Below are 26,783 nucleotides of genomic sequence, written 5' to 3'. Positions count from 1 at the left end.
TGGTGGACCATGGAACTTGGGATATGTTTTTCCAGGTGGTTCACTGGGATAATCCATGGTACACAGGGGTGACCACTGGTATAGGTGGTGCTCCAGGACATGATCCAGTACACAAGGCACACAGTTGTGGAGCACATTGGGATATGCAGCACACCTGATGTGGGCTACACTGACAGAGCTGTTATTCCACGATATACTAAGGTGGACCAGCTGTGCTTCTGTATGTGCTACATTGGCCTAGACCAGGGACCTGCAAACTATGGCCCATGGGCCACATCTGGCCTACCACCTGTTTTTGTAAATAAAGTTTTATTGACACACAGCCATGCCCATTTGTTTACGTATTGTCTATGGCTGGGGCTTTTTTGTGCTGTATCAGCAGAGTTGTGTAGTTGGAACAGCAAGAGTATAGCCCTCAAAGCCCCAAATATTTACCATCTGGCCCATTACAGAAGACGTTTGCTGACCCCTGGCCTAGTCCATGAGACACGGGGTTGGCTGTTTTGGGTGACACATTAGGATTAGGCTGTGGGGCACAGGGTATGTGCCTGCCAAGCCACAGTCCGCTGTACTGGGCTAAACTGTGCTACCAGAGGGGTGCTGGAACAGACACATATGTTGTTACAAATTCTTTCATGCTGTGGGTTCTTCCCTTTTGCTGGCTTTCAGGGTCCAAGGCTGGGGTCAGGGGCGGATAAGAGTCCATGGTGGGTGTGGTGAGGGGCTGTGGCCAGCAGGGAGGCGGTCCCAGGCCCCTGTCCCCATTGCATCCTGGCCACTCTGCTCCCAAGTTCTCAGATCTGGTCCTTGAGGCAGGGTGACCAGGAAGCTGGAAGGGCCTGTGGTTCCTTGAGGTGTATCCTGGGATGCCCGTGGGTCACATGACCAGCCTAATGCAACATCTGTGTCTGCAGAAACCACACGTGTGTCCCCGAGAACAGAGCTGGCGCGGTGTGCGTGTGCCATATGCATATGGATAACGTGGTCAGTGTGGACACCTACCAGCTGGACCTGTGGGCTGGGGAGCAGCTGCTGTGGAAGAGCGCCTTCAAGCCCAGTGAGCATGGTGAGCAGGGCGGGGCAGGGCGGGGCAGCATAGGGCGGGGCTGCAGTTGTTCCCACATCGCCAGGGCACGGAAGGCAGCCTCCATTTGGGGGAGGGGGCCATTCAAGCAGCCTCCAACCCCTGATGGGGTTGTTGCCCCTTTCTGGGCCTCAGTCCTCCCATCTTTGAAATGGGGCTGGGCTCAGCAGTACGTCAGGACCCCTTCGGTTCAGATATTTCAACGCCCTGTGTTTAAGTGCCCAGATCAGGGTGCTGAATGAGGCATATTTGGTGGAAGGCATGTTTGCTGCAGATCAGAAACTGAACCGGGAACTGTCCTTCTGCCCTCTGTCAACTGTTCAGCTGCTGCTTCTTCAGACAGCCTAGACCGTGGGAGGCTGACCTCATCCTGGTACCCAGAGTTCCCGCAGGAATTCCCCAAGAGCTTGCCGGGGTGTAGTGACAGGAGTTTAAAACACTACTTATTGCTGTATGATCTTGGGCAAGTCATGTTACCTCTCTGAGCCTCAGTTTCCAAAAGACAGTTATTATCCCTATTTTGCAATTGAAAAACACCGTACATAGTTCAGAGAAGGCAAGTAACCTGCCCTCAGGTCACACAGCTCCTCAACAGCAGAGGCAGTATTCTCACAGAGCTCACAGTAGTCACCACTCCATCAGCAATTCCGGAAGGGCTTACTCATACCCGGAGTTGGAGGGTGTGTGGGGGGGTGATTTAAATTGACCCAGGAACGAATCCATGAATTGAAAGAGTTTTCATGTGTGTGTTGATTTTAATGCTCATAATATACCTGTGATCTCATGGATGTGATTGCTTTAAAAGAGACTAAGTTTTAAAACACATGAATCAAAATAAAGAAAAATACTTGGTAGATAATAATACAGAGCACGGAGATGGCCAATAGAGTGAAGGATAAAGGTAGAAAGGCCAAAGTTTGGGTTACTTTGCTTATGCATTTTGCACTCACTGTGGAAATGTAGTTAACAACCACTAAAGTGGATTTTAGCGACGTGAGAATCGGTATCAGGGTTTTAATTCTCCACCACGACGAAATCTGTGTGGTATCCCATCAACATATTGCGGAGGTGGTGTTGACTGAAAATCTAAATGGTCTGCAGGCCGGGCCGGGCCTCCTCCTGACGCCCAGCCCAGCCCCTCACCAGGCACCACTTCTCCGCAGTGAAACCCCTGGCGCCCAGAAACCTCACTGTTCATGCCAACATCTCCCGCACGTGGCTGCTGACGTGGAACAACCCGTACCCTCCTGAGAATCACCTATACTCCGAGCTCACCTACCTGATCAACATCTCAAATGAGAACGACCCCACGGATGTGAGTGGGCGCCCTGTGGGGTCTCTCTGTGACCTCTTGAGACTCAGACGGGTCGAGACTCAGGCTCTGGGGTGGGAGATGGGGAAAGTGACCCGCGATTGGACAGCAAACCCTGGGGATCTGGACCCCCAGCTTCTCCTCTGGCTCTATGCCAGGACCAGGCCCTCCACCGCTCCAGGCCCCTGATTCCCAGCGTGCAGACAGGGGAGTTTATTTCCGGGCACTGTTCCTCATCTATAAAGAAGGACTCTGGACCACATTTGTTTCCCAGGGGGCGGGACACTTGGGATTTTAGGTGATACCTCCAAACACACTTAAATGAGCGAATCCCAGGGTGAGACGGTCACTCCACGCCCGCGCTCCTGCCCGACCCTGACTGTCAGGGGAGGCATCTCAGCTGAGCTGATCGGTTTACTAATCCTTCTCTTTAACAGAGAGAAGAGGCTGCAGGCTCAGAGCCTTCCCCCAGAAAACAAGTTCAGCCGAAATTTCATGCTGTTACGTGGTTTTGATTGCGTTTCCTTTATGAGATGCTCACGGCATTTCATACTTGCTTTCCAGTCATAGCAGTGGCAGTGAGGTTCCATTTTATTTTATCTTATTCTATTCTGTTATTTTATTTTATGATGTTCCTTTTTAAAAAAACGAATGTATTGACATTTTTAAAATAGGGAGAGCTGATTTGTAGGAAACGATGAAGTAAAGAATCACAGGGGCTACACAGTGGGTGGCTTGGCCTGACTATTTTAGGTGCAACTGGGGGTGGAGGTCATTTGCAACCACCCATGTTTTCCCCTCAAATATTCCCATTGCAGGGATGCCATGTGAATACCAGGGGCCTCAGAGTCTTACAGAGCTGGGTTCCAGTACCTGCCCTGCCACCTGCTGCATGATCTTGAGTTTTTTGCTGAACCTCCTTGTGCCTCAGTTTCCCCATCTGTAACGTGGCGATAACAAGAGTACCCATCCCATAGGGCTGTGGAGAGCAGGCAATATATGACACAGACAGGCTCCCCTGTCATAAACGTCATCCTCCTTTTCTCCTGAGTGCCACAGGCCTTGGAAATCCCATCTGACTCTCCCTCCCGCGCCCTGGCCTGTTACTGTTGAGGGTCTGCTGGGAGCCACGCCCTCGTGTCCCGGGACCCAGGCTGGCCTGGCTACGGCTGCCGGGGAGCAGGCCCCTGACATCTTGAGCTGTCACATCAGCTTCCGTCCCTGCTTCTTCTCTTCCTGGCCAAGCCGGGGGCGTGGCAGGTGTTGATTTATATCTCTCAGGTGTGGTTTTCCTCCTTGGCACTGGGCCAGGATGTGGGGTAGAAGCAGGAGTGGGGCAGCCAGGCTCTCAGAGCAGTCGAGAAGAGGTGGTTGGCACAGACGCTGAGGAAAGACACAGGGTCAGTTTTGTCAGTAAATCCCCTTCCCGTTCCTGGGCCTGTGCAGGCTTCGTTCAGGGCATAGCCTGGAGGGGAGAGAAGGGTACAACCTATAGGGCCCAAAGGAATATCAGTTATTTGCTTATCATGGCTGGATCCAGGTTCCAGGAATCTCCATCCTTTGGTCCTGCTTTATTCTATGTTGGCTTCACTTTTAGGCAGGCTCTTCCCTCATGTAGCTGCCAATACGTCTACTAGCAGCTCCAGGCCTGCATCTTAAAACCGCAGTGGGAAAAGTTCTTCTCTCCAGATAGTCCCAGTAAAAGTCCTGGGGCCAATGATCAGTTATCTGCCTGGGATCACATGCCACTCTCTGAACCTGTCGCAGGCTGTGGGCAGGAGACGGGGTGCTGGTGCAGTGTTCTCACTGGCCAGGGCTGAGTCACATGCCCACCTCTGGAGCAGGTCAGGTCAGCCTCACCCAAACCAGATGGGCTGAAAATGAAGGAGGGGTGGCTCCCCAAAGGAGGTTCTGCGGAAGAGGAAACAGAGACTGGGCTGGCTGAAACACAGCTGGGTTCAGGCCCCAGCACCAGACTCCAGCCAGCGGACAGAACTGTGCCTGGGCTATGTCTTAATGGTCATGTAGGTGCTCGGGGCTGCCTCAGGCCTCAGAATTCCAGGTCCAGCTTCTCTTGCTGGTGGGGCAGAATCTACTGAGACACCCTTCCGCCGTCTCTCCCTTTCCAGGGACAGAACCGGGCCTGAAGAATTCCCCTCATTAGTCATTGGCCAGAGATAGTCACATGCTCCTCTCTAACCAGTCACAGGCTAGGGAATGAAATAGCCGTGATTGGTTTAGACCAATGATAATTAACCCTGGAACTGGAGACAGAGGCTTACCTGCCCTGAGCTTTCGGTACCTGACCCCAATTGTGTAGATGCTGGGTGGGTGCCCAGCTGTGTTTGCTACAGTATTGCAGACACCACCTGTGGCTCAGACTGGTGGCATCAATTCTAAAAATATTAGAAACTCGCTGTGGAATTTGGGAAATGGAGATGCTCATTGTCCTGGATGATTTCTGGATGAGGTTCTATAATGGAGTTAGAGTTTTGGCTTGGGCAGTGAAGGATGTATAGGAGTTCTCTAGCTAGGGAATGGTAGGCCAGGCAGAGGGAACTACATGAGCCAAGGCTTGGAGGCATGAAAATTCATGGCATCTCTGAGGATTATGGGTCTGTGGGAGTGTGTACAGTGAAAAGGCAGAAAATGAGGCCACAAGCTTACTGAGGGCCATGAATGCCAGGTTCATGATAATGTTGCGGGTGCTTACTCTGTGCCAGGCTCAATGTGCATTATCACTAATGACTGGGAAAGCCCTGCAGGTGGGAAGGTGTTTGTCTATCCATTTTAGTGACCAGGACACTGAGGTTTGGAGAGGTGGAATGACTCGCCCAGTGTCCCACAGCTGGAAATGGCCAAGCTGGGATTTGAAGCCAGGATTTGGACTGAGGGACCTGTGCTGTTCTCTTCTTCCGGATCTTTCTCTCAGAATGGTCTCCCGAACACCTGGCCTTTTTTGTTAAAAAACACACCAACCACAAGTAGTTCCTTGGAAGCTCAATTTCTTTTTTGTTTCTTAGTAAACCATTTCCCAATTCCCTACTCCTCTCTAAGGTGTGTGATTCCTTCAGTGAACGAGATCCAGCTGCTGCTTCCTGTTTACTGCGATTTAGAAAGAAAGGAACACCGGCAGTAAGAGTGTCCTTCTGTCCCTGCCCTGGTCTCCTCCTGTCACTTCCACCCTGTCCCCAGCTTCCCTGGAAAGTTGCAGCTGCCCTCCAGTTTCTCCAGCAAGCTGTTAGGACTTTGCTTCCTTGCTGTGCACACCTCCCCTCGGCTCCCTTTACACCAGACCGTTGTCCCCAGGTGCTTCCAACCTGCCAGCAGGAGTAGTGTTGCCAGGAGCTGGGAAGGGGCTGTGGGGGACTGGAGGGGGGGCTGCGAAGGGATGGACCCTCCACAGGGAGAGAAGCCCAGGCAGAGGATTCAGGCCACTGTCGTGCTGTCAGAATCCATCCTGAACCCAAACTTTACTTCATTTTTTACTTTTTTAAAGTCTTAAAAATAAAAGTAATATTCACATGAAGTAAAAAATTCAAAGGCTACCGAAGGACTTAGAAAGGAACTATGTTTCTCTCCTAACCCCAATCTCCAGTACCTCTCCCAGAGGTTGACCACTGCTCCCCGTCTCTTGCCAGGAGGGGAAGGCCAGGCTAGAGCAGGCAGAGGGTGTGGGGGCATGTGTGTCCTTCTAGAGAGAGTCTATGCCTGTACGAGCAAATGTGTGTGTGTTCCTTCATCACCGTGAAGTTTTTATTATTACATGATAATATTACTGCAAACAGAACTGCTTTAAACAGCACATATTTATTGCCCCAGAGTTTCTGGGGGTCTGGAGTCTGGGCACGGCTCAGCTGGGTCCTCTGCTTAGGGTCTCACAAGGCCGCACACACAGGGGTTGGCCAGGGGATTGCTTCCAAGCTCCTGTGATGTTGGCAGCATCCAGTTTCTTGTGGGCTTTGAACTGAGAGCGTCGGGTTCTTGCTGACCTTTGTTGGGAGGCCGTCCGCAGTTCCTTCCCTTGTGGCCTTTTCAAAGCCAGCAAGGGGGAGAGAGTCTCCTAGCAAGTTGGAGTTACAGCCTTGCATAATGGAATCACATCCACGTAGTCCCTATGTATCCATCACCTTCACCATATTCTGTTGGTTAGGAACAAGTCTTAGGTCCCCCTGCCCCTTTAGGCAAGGAGAGGGGATTACACAAGGGCGTGATACAAGGTGGGGTCATGGGGCCATATGAGTCTGTCTGCCACCATCACTATGCCTTCTCCCTCTATGTTTTGAACATGAAAGGCAACAGACAACACATACTAATCTTCATGTTACCTTTTTCACTTAACAACAGTTCTTGAACCTTCCTTCCCAGTTGGGGCTAGGTTGGGCGGGACTGAGATGATGGGCCATTGTGTTTGGGCTTGACTTCGGAGCCTCTAGAGAGCCCTTGAAGGAGAGAGAGGGACACAGTGACCCCGTCTGTGCCTCAGAAAGATCACTCTCGTGCTCCCCGCATGCCTGGCCCTGTCCGAAGTGCTTACCTGTGTTAACCCACTTAATCCTCACAGAAACCCTGGGAGGTAGGCACTTTTATTATCGCCATGTTGCAGAAGAAGACATCAAGGTCCAGAGAAATTATGTTACTTATCTAAGGTCACACAGCCAGAAAGTGGCAGTAGGAACTCTTACCTTCATTATACAGATGAGGAAACTAAAACTCAGAAAAGTTCATCGACTTGCCCCAGTCACGTCCAAATGGCTGATCAGGGTGGGAGTGAGGGTCAGGATAAGGGCTGATTCCCTGACCCATCCTGCTCGATTCTGGTCACAGTTGTGGAAGTGACAAACAAGGGCCTGAAATTGGAGGAATAACCAAATACCTAGGCTGGTGGCTCTTAAACCTTGTGGGGTCAGCTAAGGACAGCAGCCCGGGTGGGAGCGGGCACTCCCCTCCCCCAGACTCGGTGCACTAATGGCTCCCTTTCCTCTACCAGTTCAGAATTTATAACGTGACCTACAAGGGGCCCACCCTCCGCTTTGCAGCCAGCACCCTGAAGTCTGGAGCTTCCTACAGCGCCCAGGTGAAGGCCTGGGCTCAGAGCTACAACAGCACCTGGAGTGAGTGGAGCCCCAGTGCCAAGTGGCTGAACTGTGAGTATCCTGATGGGAGTCCTGAGCAGTCGGCCGCGCCACGTGGCTTGCAGGATCTCAGTTCCCTGAACACGGAACCAGGGATTGAACCTGGGCCACGGCAATGAAAGCCCGGAATCCTAACCACGAGGCCACCAGGGAATTCCCAGCAGTTAGCATCTCTGTTCCCCACTTTCATTCTGTGGCCAGAGACTTCCCCAAGCCAAACATCTGGTTTCCATATCACAGGATGCTCTAATTGCAGTGACGGAATTACCAACTGATGTGGTGTACTGGTCAGGGTAGGGTAGGTTACGGTAACAAACCTACGAGTTCTGTGGCTTAACACTGTAGAAATATGTTTCCTGCTCACATAACAATTCAACACGAACTTTGCTGATTGGTAGGTGGTTTTCCTCCCTGTGGCTCCGTCATTCTCTAGGACAGAGATTCTCAGCCTTTCTGTATCATGGACCCCTTTGGCAGTCTGGTGAAGCCTGTGGACCTCATCTCAGAATAATATTTTTATTTTTTTTAATTTTATTTTAGAGTATAGTTGATTCACAACGTTGTGTTAGTTTCAGGTGTCCAGCAGAGTGATGTAGTCATACATATTCATATATCTATTCTTTTTCAGATTCTTTTCCCATGTAGGTTATTACAGAGTATTGAATAGAGTTCCCTGTGCTGTACAGTAGGTCCTTGTTGATTATCTATTTTATATATAGTAGTGTGCATATGCCAGTCCCAACCTCCCAATTCATCCCTCCTCCCCACCTTCCCCCCTTGGCAACCACAAGCCAGTATAATATTTTTCAACGTATAAAATAAAATACATAGGCCTTCAAGGGAAACCTAATTTTATTGAAATGCGATTATAAAAAGATTTTAAAATATACTTGTTATCTAGGAATACATGCTTCTTTAATAACACATTAAAAACAGGATCTAGTGGTAGTTGTCATAAATACTGTAATTTCAAAGTAGATGAACATAAATGGTATTTCCTGCTACTGCAGCTGTCAGGTGATTTGAGAATAGCTGTGACTTCTGATGGGGGCTAAGTAACTAATGCTGCTATTACTGTGGTTTGCTCCCTCTATTCCTAATGGGAGGAAATGCCAGGTTTCAGAAGTTAGTGAAAACAAAGATATCATTTCTTTCCCATCCAAGTTCCCAGACCCCTAAATCCTAACGGCAACCATGTTGGAGGTCTGTGGACCCCAAGTTAAGAATCCCTGCTCTGTGGACCTGCCATCATCTGCATCCAGCCAGCAGAAAGGGAATGAGAGCGGGGAGACCACACCTGCTTCTTAAAAGTCTTAGCCCAGAAGTGACACACATCCCTTCCTCTCAAGCTCTATTGGTGGAGCTGGTCACATGGCCACACATAGCTGTAAGGGATTCTGGGAAATGTAGTCCCTCGCCTGGTAACTGCATCCTCCAAACAACTCTTTGTGACTTTATCACACTTTTGCAAAAGAGTATTGAATTATCTTACATAAAATGAAGTCTTTATTTTATTTTTTTTGGCCGCGCAGCATGTGGGATCTTAATTCCCGCACCAGGGATCGAACCCATGCCCCCTGCAGTGGAAGTGCAGAGTCCTAATCACTGGACTGCTGCCAGGGAATTCCCCTAAAATGAAGTCTTGCCAGTGGACCTTCCTGGTTCATACAGCCGCTCAGTTACATCACCCCAGAGTCTTTTCTTTCCCTCTGCCATCCCTAGCATGGTAGCGTTTTATCCTTACCCTTGTCACCTCATGGCCCCAAGTTGTCTGCTGCACACACCCTCATGCCCAAGACCCAAAGGAAATGGAAGTCTGCCACAAGGAGTGTATCCCGTGCATCTTTTATCATGAAACAAAAACATTTCCAGCCCTGGTGGCCTTTCCCTTGCCTTTCATTGTTCAGGACTGTCACGTGGCCTCTCCCAACTGCAAGGGAGGCTGGGAACTGAAATGTCTGAAAAGGGGACTAGTTTTGGCCCATGATTGGCCCAAACCTCAGGGTGGGCACATTGCAGCCTAGCAAAGAAGAAGGGGAGATAGCTGTTGCGTGGTGGAGGCTGCCTCGGGCATCATCCGTACAATGGGGAGAAGGAAGGATTCTTCAAAGTGCTGGGCACAGTGATGATTGGCAGGTACCTCAACCCAACCCACCACACGCCCCTCTCAGCATCGCCTATCCTGTTCCATGGATGCCTCTTGACCACCTGTCTCCCACTCCGGGCTGTGAGCTCTATGGGTAGTATCTGCTCTGTGTCTATATCTCCATTGCCCAGCATGGTGCCAAGCACACAGTAAGTGCTTAGGAAAGTTTTGTCAAATTGATTTGATTCTTCCTTTAACCTGGAGAAGGGAAGGGAAATAACTTGTATGGGACAGATACCATGTGCTGGACACTCATTATTTCCACAGATATTTCTTGAGCTCCTACTACGTGCTGGCCTAGTGGTGAACAAAATAGGCAAAAATCCCTGTTCTTGTGGAACTGACATTCTAGAGGGGGAGACAGGAAATAAACAAGTAAACAAAAATATAAATGGGATCTAGATCCCGAGGACAGTAATTCTGGGAAGGAAATAAAGCAGGGGAAAGGGATGGGAGGAGGCAACAGTGGAGAGGGTGTGAGGGAGAACTTTTGGGACCTGACAGTGAGCAAGGAGAGGGGCCAGCTGTGTGAATGGACGTGCGGGCACGGCATCAAGTGCATATTCAATCGTACAATCCTCAGAACAGCCCTATGAGTTAAGTAGTTATTAACCCCGTTGTACAGAGAGGAAACCAAGGTACAGAGTGAGTGAGGGGCTTGTCCTGGGTCGCCAGCTAGTATATGACAGAGTCAGGCTTCGAACTGGGCCCGTCCAGCTCCAGAGTCTCTGCCCTTGACCTCACTTATTTCAAAAAAGAGAAAGCAGCACGTTCAAGATCCTGAGGTGGCCCCGAGATTTGGAGGAACAGGGGACAGCAAGGAGGCCGATGTGGCGAGGGCTCCATGTGCAAGAGAGGGGAGTAGGAGGGGATGCAGCGGCCAGCTCACGCAGAGTCTTGGAGGATGCTTTCACGAGGCCTCGGTCTCCTGCTCTGGGAAACGGAGACCAGGCTGGACGCAGCGCGACGCAAGCTCATGGCTTCCCTCCACTTCCAGACTACGAGGCGACCTTGGAGCAGCGCCTCCCGCTGGGCGTCAGCATCTCCTGCGTCGTCATCCTGGCTGTCTGCCTGTCCTGCTATGTCAGCATCATCAAGTGAGTCCTGAGCTGTGCAGGAGGCTGCCAAGCCAGCCCCCTGTGGTGTGGAGTGGGTGGGAATTTCCCCTCTGATCTGTCAGCTTGCAGCCCTTTCATTCAACGGTAGATATTTATTGAGCAGCTACTATGTGCGAGGCACTGAGACCGACAGGGACCCTGTGTCCTTGGGGAGGCACAAGATGCCAGGCCACCAAAAGTAACCATGGCTGTTTTCCATAGTGATCCTTGCGCTGAAGGAGACATGCCAGGACGAGGGGGTGAAATGCTCCAGGGCCTGTTTTGGATGGGGAGGCCAGTGCGGGCCCCTCTGACGAGGTGTTTGAGCTGAGACCTGACTAGGGGAAAGGAGCTGGCCAGGGCGGGAGCTGGGGGCAGGGCCTTCCTTTGGCAGAAGTGAGATGGATCGTGCCCAGGGTATGGCCCAGACCCTTGAAGGCACGTGGCAATAGACAGAGGAATTCTCGATGATTGTCCTGCAGAGTCAGACCTGGGTTCAGATCCTAGCCTTGCTGCTTCGTAGCTGTGTGACCAAGTTTCTGAACCTCTGTTCAGCCTTGGGTCCCTATTTCATCAGTCCCAAGAGTCCTAAGGGACTCCCCGATCACTCGGTGTAGGGAGACAAAAGGAGCCTTGTTTCCAGTGAGCTTGAGCCCTTGGAATCATGGAGTCTCAGAGTCTCAGTCCTCCCACCTCTGAAATGGGACGAGCGGGCCCCAGTTGACCACTTAAGGATGGCGATGGTTGAGGATTGATGTGAGCAAGGGTCTGTACTCTGCCGGGCACACAGTAGGTGTGTAGGGAATGCAAGGTCCCCTCTCCACGTCTGTTGCTGATGCCTCTGAGCCCCCCTGGGCTGGTCTTTCTCCTTCTCTGAGCCTCAGTTTCCCCCTCGTCTGTCTTCCCTACCCCTACTCACTGTGTTCCAGTGCTCCAACCTTGCTGTTCTTCGAACGCCCCAAGCAAGATCTTCCCTTGGAGCCTTTGCACTCGCTGTGCTCTCTGCCTGGAAAGCCCTTTTACCAGGCATCACCGAGACCAACTCCTCCTCCACCTACAGTTGCCTCTCAGAAGTCACCTCCTCAGGGAGGCCTTCCTGGATCACACTATTCCTCTCTAGTCCCTATCTTCTTTATTTTTATTCCTGGCACTTATCGCCAGGAATGAATGATGTCACATAATCATTTCTGCAGGGTTTTTGCCTGTCTTGTTCACTGTGTGTCCCCGAGGCCTGGCACAGTGAGTGGTACATAGTAGGTACTCAATAAATGTGTGTTAACTGACTGAGTGGAGTGGGTGGAGGCTAATCCAGGGGGTGTCTGAGGACCTTCCCTCCCAGCACTGACGCTCCGTGGCTCCAGGCTGACCCAGGAAGGGAGAAGGAATACCTCAGCCTCTCGGGCCATCCCAGACCTCTCCCCAGCACCTTATCCTCAGCTGCTCCAGAGTAAAGGTTGTTGAAGGGGAAACCCAGAATTCTCTCTCTGCAGCTTGAGTGTCTCCTGATTCCCGGGAACTTGTTCCCTCTGGAGCAGAGGCGGCCACATTAGGAACTCCACTCTGGGTAGCAGGATGCTGGAGCCCAAACCCGGCTCTTCTGCCCACCAGCTGTCACTTCACCTCCCTGGGCCTCAGTCTCCTCATCGGTAGAGTGGGGTTAGCAGTAGAACCTGTTTCACGGAGTGAGGGTGAGACAGCCAAAAAACCTATCGACATGATCTCTGACCCCTGATAAGTCTTGGTGACTATGATAATTTTTATGGGAGGAACGTCAACCTGTTAGTGATACAGGGACCAACATCTTGTCCTTTTCTTTTTCAGGATTAAGAAAGAATGGTGGGACCAAATTCCCAACCCAGCCCACAGCCCCCTCGTGGCTGTTGTCATCCAGGATTCTCAGGTAGGAGAGGGGGTTGGTAAGGATGCTGTGCACTACGTGTACAGGGAAATACGACTCAAGATGTCTGGGATGTTCAGGATATTTCTTGGCTTTTGGGGTTGCACATGGGAAGTCAGGAAGGTTTCAGGGTAGGTTGAGTCAGCAGCTAGAGGCTTTCACTCCCTTCCCTTTGGCTTCCATGACTGTTCTTTCAGCCTGGGTGGGAGACAGGGGTTCCTCTGGGGTTGGTTTTTTCCCTCCCTTGGGAGGAGATGATCCCTGAGGTCATCGGCCTGTCATCTCTTGGCAAGGTACCTGTACCAGAGCAGGAGGCCAAAAGGAGAGGGAGAAGGGGACAGGCTTTCTGTATATTCCTCTTAGGAGCAGGAAACTGCCCCCCAAAACACTAGCAAATCTCTCCATTCTCGTTGGCTTGAATTACATCACAGCCTCTTTCCTAAACCACTCACTTGTAGGGAGTGGGAATACTTGAGACCAACCAGGTGGCCACCCCTGAGCTACGGGTGGGGTCAGCTTCCCCAATGCGATGGCCAGGTGGGGTTTGCCTTAGTGCCATCAGGCTTCTCTAGGACAGGGGGAGGCGGGGATACAGGTCCCGTCTAGAACAGAAGGTCTGAGTGTCCTCAATTCTCCAGGGAGAGAGCCTGTAGCAGGCTCTGGAGTCCAGTGGTACTGGCTTTGAACCCTGGCTCTGCCACTTAGCTGCAGGTTAGACTTAACAAGTTGCTTAACTTCTCTGAGCCTCAGTTTTCTTGTGTGGGTTATAGCAGTGGTTATAACAGGGCTGGTGTTGGAATTCACCAAGACAATCCACACATGAAGTGTATATTACAGCATCCTGCACATAGTGTCGTTTATGTATCAGTTAGATTTTGCTGTGTAACAAATCATCCCAAAATTTAGAAAGTTAAAACAGTAGCCACTTACGTAGCTCTTGCTTCTGCAAGTCTGTGGTTGGGCTCTGCTCAGCAGTGGGGGTGGAAGGATCCTGGGTTTGGCTGGGCCTGTACCAGTGGCCTCACTCGCAGGTCTGGCAGGTGGCTGACACATCTGGGGCCATGGAGGTTACTAAGCCATGGATGTGTCTGTCATCCTTCAGCAGGCTGACCCAGTTAGCACAGTATCACTTCCACCACATGCTATTGGTCAAAGCAAGTCACACAGCCATGCCAGGTTCAGGGATAGGAGGAGCTTCAGAGACTGTGGCCATTTTTGCCATCAGCCACAGCAACTTAATAGTGCAGCCTCCTTAATTCTCAGAAAACTGAGGCTCAGAGAGGGGGAGTGACCTGATCAGACCTCAGACCTGTGTGATGTCAAGACTTAAAGTCTTCTCACGGCAAACACGTGCTGAGCATTGCTGGACGATAGGCTGGGCCGGCAGGCCTCTCGGCTCTGTGTCACTGGCTGTCTCTATGTTTTAGGTGTCACTGTGGGGGAAGCGGTCCCAAGGCCAGGAACCAGCCAAGTGCCCGTATGTATATGAACTTGGGTCATCGCCTATGTGGATTTGGAAGGGGATGGAATTGGGGTGGTGGGCCCCATCTTGAGAGTCTGCCTTATCTTCCTTGTTGTTCAGCACTTGTCCTGTGACACTAGACTTCAAGGGATAGCAGGGGGAGGGGGTGGTCTGGGTAGGTCAGCTGCTGGCTGAGTCCCCTGAGTTTCACTGGGGGTCAGGTACATACTGAACCCCCTTGGGATGCCCAGTCTGTCCTGAGCAAGCCTGATGGGGGTAACAAGCAGGGCAGCTGTACCACTTGTTAAACTGTTGACATAGTGGCATACTGGTGGGCAGATACCACTATCCTGGACCCTTGAATATGCCACCTGGCCTCCTTAGCCCCTCTTTCAGGGCCCCTTGAACCTACCCACAATCCAATAACTGAAGGGTTTATACCTAGCACAGCAGGGGACTCCAGGATGCTGCCCCAGCCCTAGGACTCCCCAGCCATTCTAATTGGCCCTTACTTATGCTATGGTGTTGATAGGTATTTTATTTTTATTTATTTATTTTTTTAACATCTTTATTGGAATATAATTGCTTTACAATGTTGTATCAGTTTCTGCTGTATAACAAAGTGAATCAGCTATATATATACATATATCCCCATATCCGCTCCCTCTTGTGTCTCCCTCCCACCCTCCCTATCCTACCCCTGATAGGTATTTTAAGTACCATCATCCCTGACAAAGACTTCTCCTTATTCAATAGATTGAGTTTGTATTATATGCCAGGCTCCAGAAATCCCAAAGTAAGACACAGGCCCTGCCTTCAAGGAGTTCCCAATCTAGTAGTGAGGGTGGACTGATAGATTATTGATTATAAAGTCTGGAAGTGTGTTTGCAACAGGTAGACATTGATACCCACCAGGGTTCTCGGCCTTCCCTAGTCAAGAGAAATTGACTAGATGCCAGACAAGAAATGCAGGCAAGGCTTTACTGGGGCCCCTGCTGCAATGGGGCGGGGCGGGGTGGGTGAGGGGCTGGGGGGTGTTGGAGAACAAGTAGCAGGTTCTCTTGCCCACTCCCCGAGGGGCGCAGGCGAGCTGGTTCCTATATGGGGTGAGGGTAGGGGTGTGTCCAGGGATTGGGCCGGAGGGGTGGCTTAGGTGTTCTGCCCACCCCTCTGGTGGTGTGAAGTGCAGGCAGCATGCGCAGTACCCTGGTTTTGCTCCTGGCTCTTCAGAAGTGGCAGTTGCGCTTTTTGGCCTTTCTGTATCTTTTGTACAAGCCCCAACTGCGATTGCAGCCAGTTTTTTTTAGTCCCATATAGTTTCTTTGTATTTTGTTGCTGGAGGTGAGGTTTGTCCACTTGCAAGCATTGTAGCACTACAGCAAAGGGTCCTGAGTCCCAGCCTGTCTCAACATCAGTCCAGGGTGATTTTGAGCTGGGCTTTGAAGGATGAATAGGAGATTTTTCAAGTGGAGAAACTGAACCCTGATCGAACTTTGCTCTTGTAGACACTGGAAGACTTGTCTTGCCAAGCTTCTGCCCTGTTTACTGGAGCATGGCATGGAAAGGGATGAAGATTCCTCCAAGGCTGCTAGAAATGAGCCTTTCCAGTGTCCTGGAAAAGTAGCATGGCACCCCATGGAGGTCAACAAGACAATCCTCTGGCCAGAGAGCATCAGCTTGGTTCGGTGCGTGGAGCTGTTTGAGGCCCAAGTGGAGAATGAAGAAGAGGAAGTGGAGGAAGATAAAGGGAGCTTCTGCCCATCACCTGACAGCAGTGGGGGCAGCTTCCAGGAGGGCAGGGAGGGCATCGCAGCCCGGCTGACAGAGAGCCTGTTCCTGGACCTTCTCGGGGGCGAGGATGGGGGCTTTAGCCCACAGGGCTTGGAGGAGTCCTGCCTTCTTCCACCTTTAGAAAATCCAAGTGTTCAGAGGCCCTGGGCCACGTCCCCAAGTGTGGGGCCCCAGGAGGCATCGTCTGAGGACAAGGAGCCTTTGAACCCAGAGTCAAGTCCTCCAACCCAGAGCCCAGCCAGGCTGGCTTTCCCAGAGATGCCCAGCGTCATCGCAGACAACCCCACTTACCGCAGCTTCAGCACCATCCTGAGCCAGTCCTCAGGCCCTGGAGAGCTTGACTCAGACCCACAGCTGGCCGAACACCTGGGGGAAGTGGACCCCGGCATCCCCGCCGCCCCCCAGCCTGAGCCAGAAACGTGGGAGCAGATCCTGCGCCAGAGCGTCCTCCAGTGCAGGGCAGCCCCGGGCCCCGCCTCGGCCCCCAGCAGTGGCTACCGGGAGTTTGTGCAGGCGGTGAAGCAGGGCGGCGCCCGGGACAGCGGGCTGGAGGGCTTTGGCCCTTGCGGAGAGGCTGGCTACAAGGCCTTCTCCAGCGTGCTCACTGGCACCGCTAGCTGCCCGGGGACATCTGGGCTTGAGCCCAGCAGTGGGGAGGGGGGCTACAAGCCCTTCCAGAGCCTCACTGCTGGCTGCCCCAGAGCCCCTGCCCCAGTCCCCGTCCCCCTGTTCACCTTTGGACTGGACGTGGAGCCCGCTCGCAGCCCTCAGGACTCACTCCTCCCAGGCAGCACCCCAGAGTGCCCTGGTTTGGAGCCAGTGGTCAAGGAACAAGACAGCCAGAAGGCCCTGCTATCCCCGGAGCCGACCACAGACCCCCTCGGGGATGACCTGGGCAATGGCATTGTCTACTCAGCCCTCACCTGCCACCTGTGTGGCCACCTGAAGCAATGCCACGGCCAGGAGGAACGTGGCAAGGCCCACATAGAGGCCAGCCCCTGCTGTGGCTGCTGCCGTGGGGACGGGTCCTCACCCCTGGTGAGCCCCCTGAGGGCCCTGGACACCCAGCTCGGTGGGGCTCCATTGGAGGCCAGCCTCTCTCCGGCCTCCCTAGCACCCTTGGGTGTCTCAGAGGAGGGTAAGTTCCCCCTGTTCTTCCAAACTGCCCCCAACAATGCTCAGAGCTCAAGCCAGACCTCCACGGTGGTGGCCATGCTCTCCCCAGGGCCCACGTGCACGGACGCTTCCTAGGTGCGTGCCCACTTCTTGCTGGAGTCTACAAGCGAGGACTGGGCCTTACCCATGACTGCGAAATGCCTCCCTCCAGAAGGCAGCCCGGCTGGCAGGGTTCCGAAAGACTCAGGGAACCCTGCTATGAAGTGGTGAAGTTGTCCAACACTGGGGCTACGGAGACCGGCCGTCCCCGGCTCCCAACGTTGGCCCGGGCTCGCCACGTCCCATGGGAGTGGAGGCACCTGCACGGATCAGGAGGTTCCCGGGCGCCTTGGCTTGTGAATGAGCTGTTGGTCATTTCACGGGTCCACAGCTGCCCCAGTGGACTATCGCTGTCACGCTCAAGGTGTGTTTTGTCCACCGAGTTGCTCTGTTACTCGTGTCTTGCCCAGGCCTGGGGTTAGCTGCCACCATCTCACTGGATCGGATGCTGAGCCTAGAAGCTAACCAAGCCAATGGGAGAATGACTTGGGAGGCCTTGGGAAACTGAGGTCCAGAAAGGGTGGTCATTTGCCCAGAGACGCCTGTTCGTTTAACAGAGGTTGACACTGGCAGCAGAGCCTGAGCTGCGGAGGGGCGCTTAGTCAAGTGGAGTTAACGAGGACACGAAAAATTGTGATTACCGAGCAGTGACGGCATGCTGCCAGCTTCCCACACAGCTGTAAGGTTGGGGGTTCCTGTTAACCACTGGATCCCCAGAACAAGCATGCCTGGTGACCTTGGGGCCGGTGTGTGCCCCCATGCGTGCCGTTGCTGGCATCGGTGGTTCAGAGGGAGTGGCTCAGGTCTCCTGATCCAGCGAGCTGGGCGTCCAAGATGCCGACACCAGGCACGTCGCCTGCACCTCGGCCCCGACCTCAGGTTGAGTGATGTGCATTGTTTGTGTGCATCTCAAAAATTGTTTCATCACCTGGTGTTTGTGTTTGCTGAGGAGGGTAGAATGGGAGGGGATGGAGTTTTGTATAAATAAAGGTTCTTTACCTCCTTCCCCACCCTCCCCACCCCATTTATTAAACAAACATACTGCCAGGCACTGTTGCGAGTGCTTTATCTCTATTAACTCATAGAATCCTCCCATCCAGAGGTACTGAGACCAACCCAAAAGGTTAAGTAACTTCCGGTCTTCTTGGGTTTCCCTGAGACCAGGATTCAACTGCAGTTTGTTGAAATAGGTGGCGATCCCAGGAAGCCCTGCTTGGAGAGTGGGGAAAGGAGTCAGGGAAGGGCAGGAGGCAATAAAAGGTGTTATCGCACAGAGTGCCAGCACGGGCAACAGGTGCTTCACGCCGCGGGGGAGCTTGGGCAAGCCAGGCACAGTGCATGCCTAGAGGTGGGGAGCTAGCTGTTTGTCCACCAACTCCCATCTGTCATTGGTGGAGGGCTGCTGCCAGGGGCAACTCCCCAGCACTTCCAGCTGCTCCAGGAAAAATTCCTCCGATTGAGAGCTGGGGGGGTGGGGGAGGAGCGGTGTTGGAGCAGCTTTGGGCACGTGGAGATGTGGACAGGGCTGTGATTGGCAGCTGCCCCTTTGCCAAGGTCACACAGCTAGTGGCAGACCCATAGCTGAGCCGTTGCTCAGCCTCTTTGTAGATGATCCGTGCTTAACATCTGGGCGGTCGGTGTATGGAGTGGGCCTCAGACAGGCAGGCAGGGGATCTTAAGCTCCTTTGTCTGCGATCACTCTGACTCACCCTGACTGCCACGCTTGCAAAATGAAGGGCTCGGCTGTTTGAGGTTCCTTCCTGCTCTGGCATTCTACGTAATACATTACAGAGGTGATGGGGACCTCACTACCTCACATGCAGCCTAATGTTTGTGAGAACTGCCTCCTTTGTGCTGAGCCCAAATCTATCCCTTTAGCTGCCTGAGTCACCACCCCACACCCACGGTTTGCAGATGAGGGAAACTGCTCTAGAGAGGAAAAGGGACTTGCCAACGTCACACAGTGAGTGGCAGAACCTGAACTAGCCCTCTGGACCTTTTGTCTTCAAGAGTTCTTTGTAATAAAATATAATAATTTAAAATAAAAATAACTAGTTAGGACCAAGCAATTTGCTTGGTGTCGTACGCTGACTGTGTCACAGCTCTAGCGAGCAGGTTATTATCCCAACTTTACAGATAAGGGAGCAGGCCCAGAGAGGTTGAGGTTTAGCTTAGGGCCACACAGCTGGGAAGTCCGGGAGCCAGGATTTGAATCCAGGTCTGATTGCAGAGCTCCCGGCCACCATGGTGTGCCACCTCATGTACAGCGTGGCACTGACTCGATTGTCAGCTCTGATTAGCCTGCGGGTCATCTCAGAAAATCAAATTTTAAAACTAAGCAGCCAGTGGATAGGACTCGGTGCTTTCACTGCCGTGGCCCAGGTTCGATACCTGGTCGGGGAACTAAGATCCCGCAAGCCTCGCGGGGTGGCCAAAAATAAAATAAAAACTAAAAAAACCAAGCAGCCAACCGAGAAAATATATTTGGGTGAGTGCTGGAGAGCTGGTTGGATTGCAAGTCCAACAGAATTGAGACTGACTTATTCTATCCCCAGGACCTTAGGAGGAAGACACCCAACTTGTCAGCTGAGGCTCATATTACAGACTCCGCGGGGCTTTGGGAAACTAGAATGGAGAACTAGGCAGAGACAGCTCCCATCTCTTATCCGGATTTCAACCCACCCTCCCAGGTTCAGGGAAGCTGGAGAGAGGTCACCGTTCTGGCTTCCCCAACCCCCTTCTCCATCTTAACACAGGGAAGGAGGAAGCGGAGAGAGCGGGAAACACATCCCACTGATGTTTACTGAGAACTTACTATGGGCCAGCCACTGTGCTGGATGTGAGGAGACTGAGTGACACAAAGTCCCTTCCCTCTTGGATCCTACAGTTCAGTGGGGTAGACAGAAATGTAAAAGACAAAAGGAAAAAATAGGAGTCTGAGATGGGGGGGTTAGTGGAGAGGTCTTTAAGGAGGTGACATGTGAGCTGAGCCTTCAGTGACTAGAAGAACCAGGATGGACTGGAGGAAGAGCATTCCAGGCAGAGGATAGAGCAAGTGCAAAGGCCCTGAGGCACAAGGAGTTTGGCGTGTTCCCAGTAAGAAAGATCAGCTACAGCGCAGTGAGCCAGGGACAGTGGTGAGAGATAAGGTCAGGCAGGATGGGGGACTGGAGTGAGGAATTTATATTTTGGCTTAAATGCACATTAGCCCCACCCACTGAGAAACATGGTCCAATAGACACCCATCTCTCTTCAATCTCTCCAGTCCCAAACGTAATCCATCTATAAGCAGGAGCCCAGGAGAGGAAGTGGAGGCACTGGAGATGTTCCTCCAATAGGACTCCCTCTCACCTCGCAGAAGTGGAGAACTAAGGTTCCTTCTGACAATAGTGACGGGGGTGGTTAAAATCCTCCTTGCTGCTCTTCTCACTCAGGAGTGAAGTGAATCCCACCAGAAATGTGTTGATTAGCACAGGGGAGTGGCTGGCCGCCAGGGTCTTCCTTGGAATTTCTTTGATAAAGAAAAATCCCCTTAAAATCTGATCTTGACCTCCCAGGCATGTCTCCAAGTTAGGCAGGGAACCCAAGGGTCTTCGGGGTGTGAATTCCCAGCCCCCATCTCTGCTCTCTCTGTCTCCTTTGTCCTGCCTGTGTCTTCATTTTTTTCATTTGTAAAATAAGAAGGATAATAAAATCTGCATTGGAGCGTTGTCCTGAAGATCGTCTACATTATCATCATCTTCATCATCTCCTGGGTTTACTCCAACCTGGCGGGGGCACGGGTAACAAGAGTGAAAAGGTACAACCAGCTTAGAAATCTAGAATTCTCAGCCTCAGTGACTGCTCTGGGCTTCCTCCCGTGGACCAAAACCAAACAAATAAACAGAATGTTGCCTGCCGTTTCAGTCAACAAAGAATGGTGTCATCACAAACATAGTGCCCGCCATCAAGCCTTCAGCCACTGCAGCTGCCCCAGCACAGTGAGCCCCGAAGGGAATTCGGGAGAAAAACAGGATACGCGCCCTAGACAGTTAAGATGCCCGGACTCTCGCATCTTCCCAAACACAGAAAAGCACTAAGATCATTAACTTGAGATGTCTGCTTTTTCTTGTGATTAGCAATAATCTTTCGACGTGCTACTACATGTTTTGTTTTGTTTCAGCAAAAACTCCTATAGATCCAGGCTGCTCTCTTACCTCTTCGGAGCAGTTCCTCAGAGCGCTGAGAGGCTGTATCCCAGGCTATATAGTTCTCAGTAATGTCCCTGAATAAAACATAATTCTCAGCTTTTACGGTGTGCTTTTTTTTGTTTTGTTTTTTTTCAGTAGACACTCCAGATCTCCCTGGTAAGCCCCTGATGACTCCCACTGCCATTAGTTGATCCTGACATGGGAGATCCCCAGCTCATGCCCGCCTCAGTGCCCCATGCTCTCTGGCTTCTGCCTACGCCTTCAAGGTCAGGGCTTCCCCAGACTAAGCCTGGCGAGTCACTCCTTCATTCAAATATAATTACTCCCTGACAGCAATTGTTAAAACAAAAATAAATTTCTCAAATTATGAAAGTGGATCAAAGTTTTATTTTAGATTTTTAGGGAGGGAATCAGAAAAAAAGAGAGAGAACATTGGTTCAAGGAACAATCTTAGTGTTACCAAATGCAAGTTCATGTGCCGGACACACAGTGAGACCAACAAACCAAAATGTCGGAGTTTGGAGCAGAGAAAGGTTTATTGCAGGGCCGTGCAAGGGGAGTGGATGGCTTGTACTCAACCCCGAACTCCCCAGAGGGCTTCAGCAAAGCATTTTTAAAGGCCAGGTGAGCCGGGGGGCGGGGGGGGGGGGCGAGGCGGGGGCGTCACAGGGTGTGTGATCAGCTCGTGCACGGTTTTCTGATTGGTTGATGGTGAGGTATCAATTGTTAGGCGCCAGGTCTGGGGTCATCAGTATCAAGCAGTTAACTTTCTTCCATTTAGTGGTGGTTTTAGCATCTGTAAAAACAACTGAGGAAATGTGCATCAGATGCTATTATCTAGATATCAATACCTCATAGTGGAGCTACAGCAGAGGATACAGGGGAGGGGTCTGTCCCCAGAAGGCCCCAGAAGGTCCCGCTCTGTTACATTAGGAAGGGGTTTATAGCAAGACAAATGAGTGTCCGGAATAACGCTATCCAACAGGAATTTTTGCTGTGATGGAGAGCTTTCACGTTGTCCAATACCGTAGCACTAGCCATGTGTGGCTATTACACACTTGAAATATGGTTAGTGTGACGGAGGAACTGATTTTTTAATTTTATTGAATTAACATTTAAATTGAAACAGCCCCCCCCAAATTTTAAATAGCCCCAAGTGGCTAGTGATTACATTATTGGTATTGGACAGGAGGACAGGGCTAGATCATTACAGTCCAAGGTACAACTTTAGCAATTGCCTCAGCGTGGAGGAGAGAGGATAGGGTCCGAAGAGATGAAAGGAGAGAGGAGGGACAGGTTGCATCAAACGTTTGCCCCAGAGCTACTGAGGGGCGGGGTCTAATGGATCGGGTGGGACCAGCGGGGGACCGCCCCACCAAGTAGGAAGTAGGCGGCAGGTGTGGGCGGAGCGAGATGCTGGCCGCGTGAGTTTCCCAGCGCCCCTCGCCGGTCTGCACCAGAGGTATGGAGAGCAGGAGGGGTTCCCCAGGGTAGCAGCACCAAAGGGGGCTGGGCGCGGCCGGAGACTGGAAGGTCTCAGAAGAACCCAGGAGACCTCCAGAGGCATTGAATTCGGGGTCCCCCCGCCCTAGCCCCGCACACCCCCCGCCTCAATTTTACAAAGATTTTTCCAGAAGGTGGGGGTGGCAGGATGGGGGGGTCGTTTCCGCTTTAGTTTTTTTTTTTTTAAAACAAAACCCCTACTTACCGCTTTTTTCTGATTACTAAATCGGCACGTGCCAGCCTTCTCCGATTCAGGGAAAACCTAAACGTTTTAGGTTAATAAATAGGAAAGTGAAAAACACCGGAAATCCTGACCCCCTCCCCAGCACCTGGCATTTCGTGGGCCGTCCCAAAATGTGTATGTTTGTTTTTGAAGGTGTATCTCCGTTAACATCCTGTTGAATAACCTGTCTGACATTATTTTCCCACGAAAGTTATTGATTAAAAAAACAACAGCACAAACAGCAAGAAGTTTCTGAGCCCCCGCTGCAAGGGAGGCATGACCTCACCGCATCCTCACAGCAGCCAGAGACCTCTGTGCGAGACTTTTCCATGACGTACCCTGACTCCTTACCACTCTTGTCTACCATTTGCCTGGATTCTTATACCGCTTTTACAGGTGAGAACACTGAGACTCAGAGAAGCAAGGCTCTGCACTCATCCTGCCTCGGTTTGATCCTGCCTGTGCCAATTCGGAGCCGTGTGACTGTGGGCAAGGTGTTGACCACTCTGGGTCTCAGTTTCCTCCCCATCAAAGATGGATAAGAGAAGTACCCTGCAGCCCACAGTGGTGGAGTGAGGAGTAGATGTCTTGATGGGTGAAGGCCAGGCGATGCCCAGCTGCTCTTGTGACGAACTGGCCTGAGCTTCCTGACAGCAGCAGGACAGTGCCAGTTCTTCCTCAAAATCCCACCCTTTTCCAGCTTTATTAATGAGTTGAGGACGCCTGGCCAGTGGAGATCAGACTCGCTGGAGACCAGCTCACTGGTCCCTGCTGCCCCCTAGTGGCACACTCTTGCCCAGCGCCTGCCTCTGTGCCTATGGAGGTACCATGCCCAGAAAGCCCAGAAAACTAGGCCTGGGCTACCTCCACCCTCCCGACCTCTCCTCTCTTTCATCCCTATCTTTCTCCTCCATCCCCTCCAGCACCTGGCAAAGGGCTTGACATACATTCAGAACTCAGGGTGCTCCGAGGACCAGCTGTGTGGCTCAGGGCCAGTCATGGAACCCTGGGTGCTTCCTTCCTCTTCTGTAAAATGGGAATAATAATAGTACTGACCTCATGGAGCTGTTGTTAGAATTAACTATGTTAATACGCATAAGGCTCAGAACGGTGCCTGCACATAGTTAATGCTGTCCGAGCGTTTCCTAGCATTATTGCTATTATACTGAATGGGTCTGTGGGTGTCATAAAACATAATTAAAGGAGGTAATAATATTCTAAATTTAATGTCACTTTATTTTGAAAAGGACAGACTGGACCAATAGAAATCCGACACAGAAATGGTCCCGATGGCATCACCCCACCAACTGTGTATGTGTCCACATCCCTTCTAGACATGGTCCATGTGCAGAGTCAGTGTTTGTATCTTTGCAGAGGTTTCTGTCATGCATTCCTCATCATATATTCATATATATTATATAAGATAGGTCTTTCCAGAGAAGGAGAACGAAACAAGAGAGACCAAGATGCAGAGAGAGAGAAACACTAAGCAAACTTCTGATCCCAGCTCCAGTTTGATACTTGACTCCAACTACAGAGTGACCTCTGACCCAGCTGTAGACTGACTCCTGACCCATGCTGTGGACCTATTCATGATCTTAGCTGCACACTGACCCCAGCCACCTGCTGACCCCTAGCCCTGGCAACAGAATAATCTTTGACCCCAACCATAGACTGATCTCTGACTCTGGCCACTTGGACCCTTCGCTCTTATACACTGACACACCACCCCATCTGGGAAATGGCATTTCCTGATTTCCAGCTGGTAAATTCAGCTTGAGTTGGTCAACATATCTGGTCTGTCTGTCCTTCCTCTCTGCCATGGAACCACAGAGAAAGCTCGCAGTTCTCCTTTCTAGTCAAAGAGAGCAGTGTTAAGGAAGTCCCCTTTGCCACCTTCTCTTCTGCTTTGGATGTGATGTCTGGTGGTTTGGCAGCCATCTTGTGATCATGAGGGGACAAGCTAGGAGAAGAAAGATAGTGCTCTGAGTGGGGCAGAGTGAGAGAAAAAAAAGGGCCTGGGTCCTTGATTATATCATCAAGTGATCAAATCGACCTCTGGATTCTGAAATAAACCATAAACATGCTTTTGTTTAAACCACGTAGATTTTCTTGGTTTAAACAAGAAAAGCCACAAAGCAGCTTTAAAGCCATAAAGCAGCCTTAAAGACTGTAGTTGGTAGAAAAATGGACCCCTAAAGATGTTCACGTCCTAATCTCTGGAAACTGTGGACGTATTACACTGCAAGGGAGAATCAAGATTGCAGGTGGAATCTCAATTGCTAATTAACTGACCTTGAGATGGGAGATTATCCTGAATTACGTGGATGGACTGATATAATCACAAGAGTCTTTATAAGTGAAAGAAGGATGTAGGAGGGTTAGAGTCAGAGAGAGAATTGAAGATGCTCCGCTGCTGGCTTTGAAGATGGAAGAAGGAGCCAGGTGCCAAGGAATGCAGGCAACCACTAGAAATTGGGAAAGTGTAGGAACAGACTCTCCTTTCGCGTCTCCAGAGGGAATGCAGCCCTGCTGACACCTTGATATTTAGCTCAGTGAGACCAGTTTCAGACCTCTGACCCTAGAACTATAAGGTAATTTCAAGCCCTGGATTTGTAGCATTTATTACAGCAGCAATAGGAAACGAATCCACAGATACTCCTCATTAATCTGGACACATCCCAGCCTTCTTTTTCCTCAAGCTCTTCACCCATCACCATCCTCTCCCTCATTTTTGCCACTCAATCTCCACTTCCGGAGGGTTCTGTCAGATCTCTGCCTGCTCCATACCTCCGTCACATCCACCGTTTCTTGTTAAAGTGAACGTGGGGCAGGGCTGAACTTCATGGGCAAGCCACCAGGGCACTAGTGCTGCAGGGCCCTGTGCTTGGAATTTGATGCTCTGAGGTCTCTTTCCTGAAATTCTTAGTAATTTTATTTCTGAATCTGTGCTTTGTAAAGGAAGCCCCATGGGACAGTAAGGCATGCGCCAAGGGCTTGGAGTCTCTGCTCGAAACTCCCACCTCCAGCCATCTGCCCGCCCCCCTGGGAGAGGGTCATAGTCACCGGCTCCTGCACCCCCTGGCCCTCTAGATACTACTTGGCCTCCCGCTTCCCCCCTGCATCCAGTATCCACTGGAGGGGGCTGGACACAAGGAAGGCACAAGGGAGGGTGGAGGTCGGTTGCTCACCTCATGGGATCTTGGTGAAGAGTATGGCGGTGACCGTTCCCACCCCAGGTGTGTCTGCCAGGTGGCCAGAGGCTGCAACTCAGCCGAAGCGAGCCTCTTGCCTGCCCCCCATCCAGGTACCAAGAGTCACCATCTTGAATTCTTAGTACTTTTTGAAGAAGAAGACCTGAGTTTTCATTTTGCCCTGAGCCCCTCAAATTCCGTAGCCATTCCTGACATGGAGTCATTCTTTCTCTCCAAGATTGAGCCCTCCACCTCCAAACACCATCACTCCCCTGTGTTTTCAGCTTTTTCCCTGTGCAGGCTTCTTCCCATCACCACGTATAGCTGTCCTGGTCCCTTCCATCTGCAGACAACCAAAGCTTCCTTCCACCAGCCTCCAACTTGCCCTCTCTCTGTCTCTCTGTCTCTGTCTCTATCTGTCTCTGCCTCTGTCTCTCTGTCTCTCTCTGTCTCTGTCTCTCTGTCTCTGTCTCTCTGTCTCTGTCTCTGTCTCTCTTTCCCTCCCCAGACACAGTTCTCGAAAGCAGTCTCCTC

The 26,783-nt window shown here is 51.5% G+C and overlaps 1 protein-coding gene across 8 annotated transcripts in view; it reads left to right on the top strand.

The window, feature by feature from the left end:
- IL4R (interleukin 4 receptor) overlaps window positions 1–21,418 on the top strand; it is a 42,053-nt gene extending 20,635 nt beyond the window's left edge. For all 8 annotated transcript variants that reach the window (XM_082856712.1, XM_082856715.1, XM_082856709.1 and 5 more), the window contains exons 4-10: window positions 915–1,066; window positions 2,248–2,399; window positions 7,387–7,543; window positions 10,675–10,774; window positions 12,596–12,674; window positions 14,099–14,148; window positions 15,639–21,418. In XM_082856712.1, coding sequence (XP_082712838.1) covers window positions 915–1,066; window positions 2,248–2,399; window positions 7,387–7,543; window positions 10,675–10,774; window positions 12,596–12,674; window positions 14,099–14,148; window positions 15,639–17,175 — 2,227 coding nt within the window. In that variant the 3' untranslated portion in view covers window positions 17,176–21,418. The remainder of the gene's footprint in view (window positions 1–914; window positions 1,067–2,247; window positions 2,400–7,386; window positions 7,544–10,674; window positions 10,775–12,595; window positions 12,675–14,098; window positions 14,149–15,638) is intronic.
- Window positions 21,419–26,783: the final 5,365 nt, after the last annotated feature.

Source organism: Leucopleurus acutus (genome assembly GCF_964270905.1).
Source record: "Leucopleurus acutus genome assembly, chromosome: 16".
NCBI classification, from domain to species: domain Eukaryota; kingdom Metazoa; phylum Chordata; class Mammalia; order Artiodactyla; family Delphinidae; genus Leucopleurus; species Leucopleurus acutus.
The sequence above is the reverse complement of the archived record's forward strand: the minus strand, read 5'-3'. Positions and strand labels throughout refer to the sequence as shown.